The sequence below is a fragment of the Gracilinanus agilis genome, chromosome 3, assembly GCF_016433145.1.
Source record: "Gracilinanus agilis isolate LMUSP501 chromosome 3, AgileGrace, whole genome shotgun sequence".
NCBI classification, from domain to species: Eukaryota; Metazoa; Chordata; class Mammalia; order Didelphimorphia; family Didelphidae; genus Gracilinanus; species Gracilinanus agilis.
In genome coordinates, this window is record NC_058132.1 from 76,381,134 (window position 1) to 76,384,484 (window position 3,351).

Below are 3,351 nucleotides of genomic sequence, written 5' to 3' on the forward strand. Positions count from 1 at the left end.
TGGATGGGCTTGTCTGATTGTCACTTAGGTTCCCAGAAATGGGAGCTAGATTCTCGGGCCAGCTTCCTTCCATCTGAGGCTGTGCCCCTCCTCCAGCTCCTCCACCCCGCAATCCCAGCTGGACAGGTCTCTGAGATCCCCCTAACAAGACCAGGATCCCCACCCACCCTCCTGGCCAGACAAGCAGCCCCTTCTTCTCCATCTTCTCAGGTGACATGGACTCCAGCTCAGCCAATCCCCTCCTGCTCCAAGTGCACAGAGCCCAGCCCCGCCTCCTGGGCTGGCTCAGGGCAGTGAGAGAGCCGGACCCAACGAGTGAACCTCTTTCCCTGGTCCCGCTGGTGCATCAGCACCTTCACCCCATCAGGAAGAGGCAACAGAGGACCAGAACGCAAGCCCCCACCATGGCTGGGATGGTCTGCAGCCTCCGATCGCTGGTCTTCCTCCAGGTGCTCAGCCTCTCCCTGGCCCAGATTGTGAGTGTCCCCTCAGCTTTCGGGGGCTTTGAAGGGGGAGGGAAGGGGCCATCCTCAGTCTTCTCCTTCACACCCACTGCAGCCTGGGAGAGCCCTGCGCTGAGGGGGCCGTTCGGACATCCCTGCCGTCCTGTCCACAAGCTCAGGGAGTGTGAGTAAAGCTAGAAGGAAGAAGGGGCGTCTCTCTTTAAAGGGTCCCCCCTGAAAGCCCCCAGACATGGAGCCCTCCCCCTTTAGAGCCCATTCCTCACTGAAGGGCCTCGAGCCTTCTTTTAGAGCTGGATTTGAAAATCTGGGATTCCTGTCCATGGGATGGCTATGCGCAGCTACTTTCTTCTGCAGAGTTGGGGGGGGGGGCCTTACTTTGTCCCCTCTCTGATGGGCTTCAGTTTCTGATTCTCTCCACCCCCATGAAAGCCAGCCTGCCACGTAGAAGGTTAGGAGGGTGTAAGGCATATGGGGAACCCACCAATATTTGGGGACCATCTTCCATATCCCTGGGATAGGAGTCCTTGGCTGGGAATTGGGGACAGAGATGAGGTATCCCCATTTCTTGGTGTACCACACAGCTCAAGCCTGATCCTGAATGGAGGGAGGCTTGTTCAGGAAAGGAGTCCCAAATCGGGGGGCCCCAAAGGCAGGCAGTCTAGCGGTTGGCAGAAAGGTGTCTGGGCAGAGCTGGGATAGCCTACACAATAGCCCCCATTCATCGGTCTCTCCGGAACCCTCCCTTCCTCTCTCCCAGTCTGGAGGTTCAGGTTTAGAAGCTGCAACTCATTTCAGTTTCTGCAATTCAAGAATGTAGGGAGCTTAACAAGTAGAAGGATCACTTCTCTTTCAACCCCAGTTTCCCCAACAGAAAAATGGGGCTAATATTTCCTACACACTTCAAAGAGGTGCTGCCACGAAAGTTCTTTGAAAACAAAATCCGAGATGGGAAGGGGAGGGAGGTCTGGGAAAGAACCAACAGCTGGAAGGGGTTTGGATTTGGGTTTTGTTTTTTTTGATGACTTGGAGCTGAGATTTCATCAGTGTAGTGAATTCCTGGTGTGGAAATTCCTTTCACTCACGAAGATCCACACCCCAATCATCTTAGAGTTATCTGAGCAAAAAGGGAGGTGGAATAACATGCCCATGGTCAAAGGGCCAGCATGTCTCAGAAATGGGATTTGAACTCAGATCTTCTTGATCCCAGGCCTTGTCTTCTAGTCCCTATATGACATGACCTCTCAGGGAGGGATCTTAGAACAGACTTGGAAAGAGAAGGGGACTTGGAGATCATCTACCATCCAACTCAACACATTCATTCCATGTTGCCCCTTCCAGAGAGTCTGTCCATCTCAGGGATGTAGAGGACAGTCCACATAAAGAACATGCTGAGTGGATAGTAAGTAGATGGTGTGCAAGTGCCCCCAGTGTATAGGTATATATAATGCCCAGAAAGGGAAGGAGACTTGCTTAATGTCACACAGAGTCAATGATGGTGGCTGGATTTGTTCAATCCCAGGTTTTCTGACTTCATATCCAGGCTGGGATGTCTTTACATTGCCTCTTGGAAGCGAGGGGATGGCTCTTTTTGCATTGAGGGAAGTCAATTAGTCATTTTCTAGGCTGTAGAAGCCCAAGATTTCAGGGCCCAAACTGGGCAGAGCATGTTGGGGATGCAGAAAGGCGGGGGATTCTGGAGCCATGAAGTCAGTTATGGGTAGTAAAGTCTTTATTTCTTCTTTGATGTATTCTGGTCCTTTGGGCCCTAGTGTGTGTGTAGCTCACCTGCTATGCTTGGGGGGATGCCCAAGGCCAGTGGGCAAAGTCCTCCTTGTGCAAGGGAGGGAGTTAGGGAAGGAGGGGTAAGTTAAGGCTGCCACAGCCATAAGCGACAACCCTAGAGCTGAGAGTAAAGCAGGGGAGCAGGAACAGAGGAGGAAAATGTCCAGATCTGTCTGGGAGCCCTGGGGTTCTGGGGTCAACATTTTGGGCTTCCCCAGCATTCCCTCCACCTAGTGAAGTGGAACCATGAATTTGGAGCTAAGTTCAATGCTACTCTTTGCTGCAAGACATTCACTTTTCTCTTCTGTAAAAGTAGGAGATTGGACTGGCTGCCCCTCCAAGCCCTTCCAGCTTGGACAGTCTGTGATTCTGTGGTCTGGCTGCCCTCTCTGGGATGCAGCAGGCTGGAAATCCAGAGCCCTGGACTGTGGTCCTTCCTCCTGGCTTTGCCATCCTCAGCAATTGCTGGGTCTTAGAGTCTTCCTTTGTATGGCCAGAAGGGACACAGAGCTGGAAAGGTCTTGGCGAGACCATGGAGTCCAACCCTATCCTCTCTTTGAAATGATTTAGCTGTGGAGATTACAGCACCCAAGCTGGACAGAGCATGTTGGGGTGCAGAAAGGAGAGGAAAGTCTTTGAGAGCCCTCACAGGACTGATATTTGGTGATTCTCTTCGAAAGAAAGAAAGAAAGAAAGAAAGAAAGAAAGAAAGAAAGAAAGAAAGAAAGAAAGAAAGAAAGAAAGAAAGAAAGAAAGAAAAAGGAATTGGGGGAGGGCGTACTTTAGGTTTTGTCTTTTCAGGAGTGAAAGGCTCCTCATCAATTCAATGATTTTATGGATATAGAAAATTCCCAGTGTGGAACCCTCTGTACTCTTGCCTTATTACCAACAAAGGTTTCATTAACACAGATGGTTAGAAGGTTTCCTGGGGCCACAAAAGTTTCAGCATCTCCACCCATAGTTTTCAAGCAATTTATGTCCCAGTGGAAATATTCAAATTCGTGTCCCCTTGAATCTAAGGTCAATTCATTCTTCATGCTGTCATAATGTTTGATTTCATTTTTGAAGTTGAGTTTTGAGACATGAGAGAATATATATATATATA

At 50.1% G+C, this 3,351-nt stretch overlaps 1 protein-coding gene across 1 annotated transcript in view; it reads left to right on the top strand.

The window, feature by feature from the left end:
* Positions 1–404: 404 nt before the first annotated feature.
* Positions 405–3,351, top strand: part of COL9A2 (collagen type IX alpha 2 chain) — a 30,361-nt gene continuing 27,414 nt past the window's right edge. The window contains exon 1 of the mRNA XM_044668776.1: positions 405–476. Within this exon, the coding sequence (XP_044524711.1) occupies positions 405–476 (72 nt within the window). The remainder of the gene's footprint in view (positions 477–3,351) is intronic.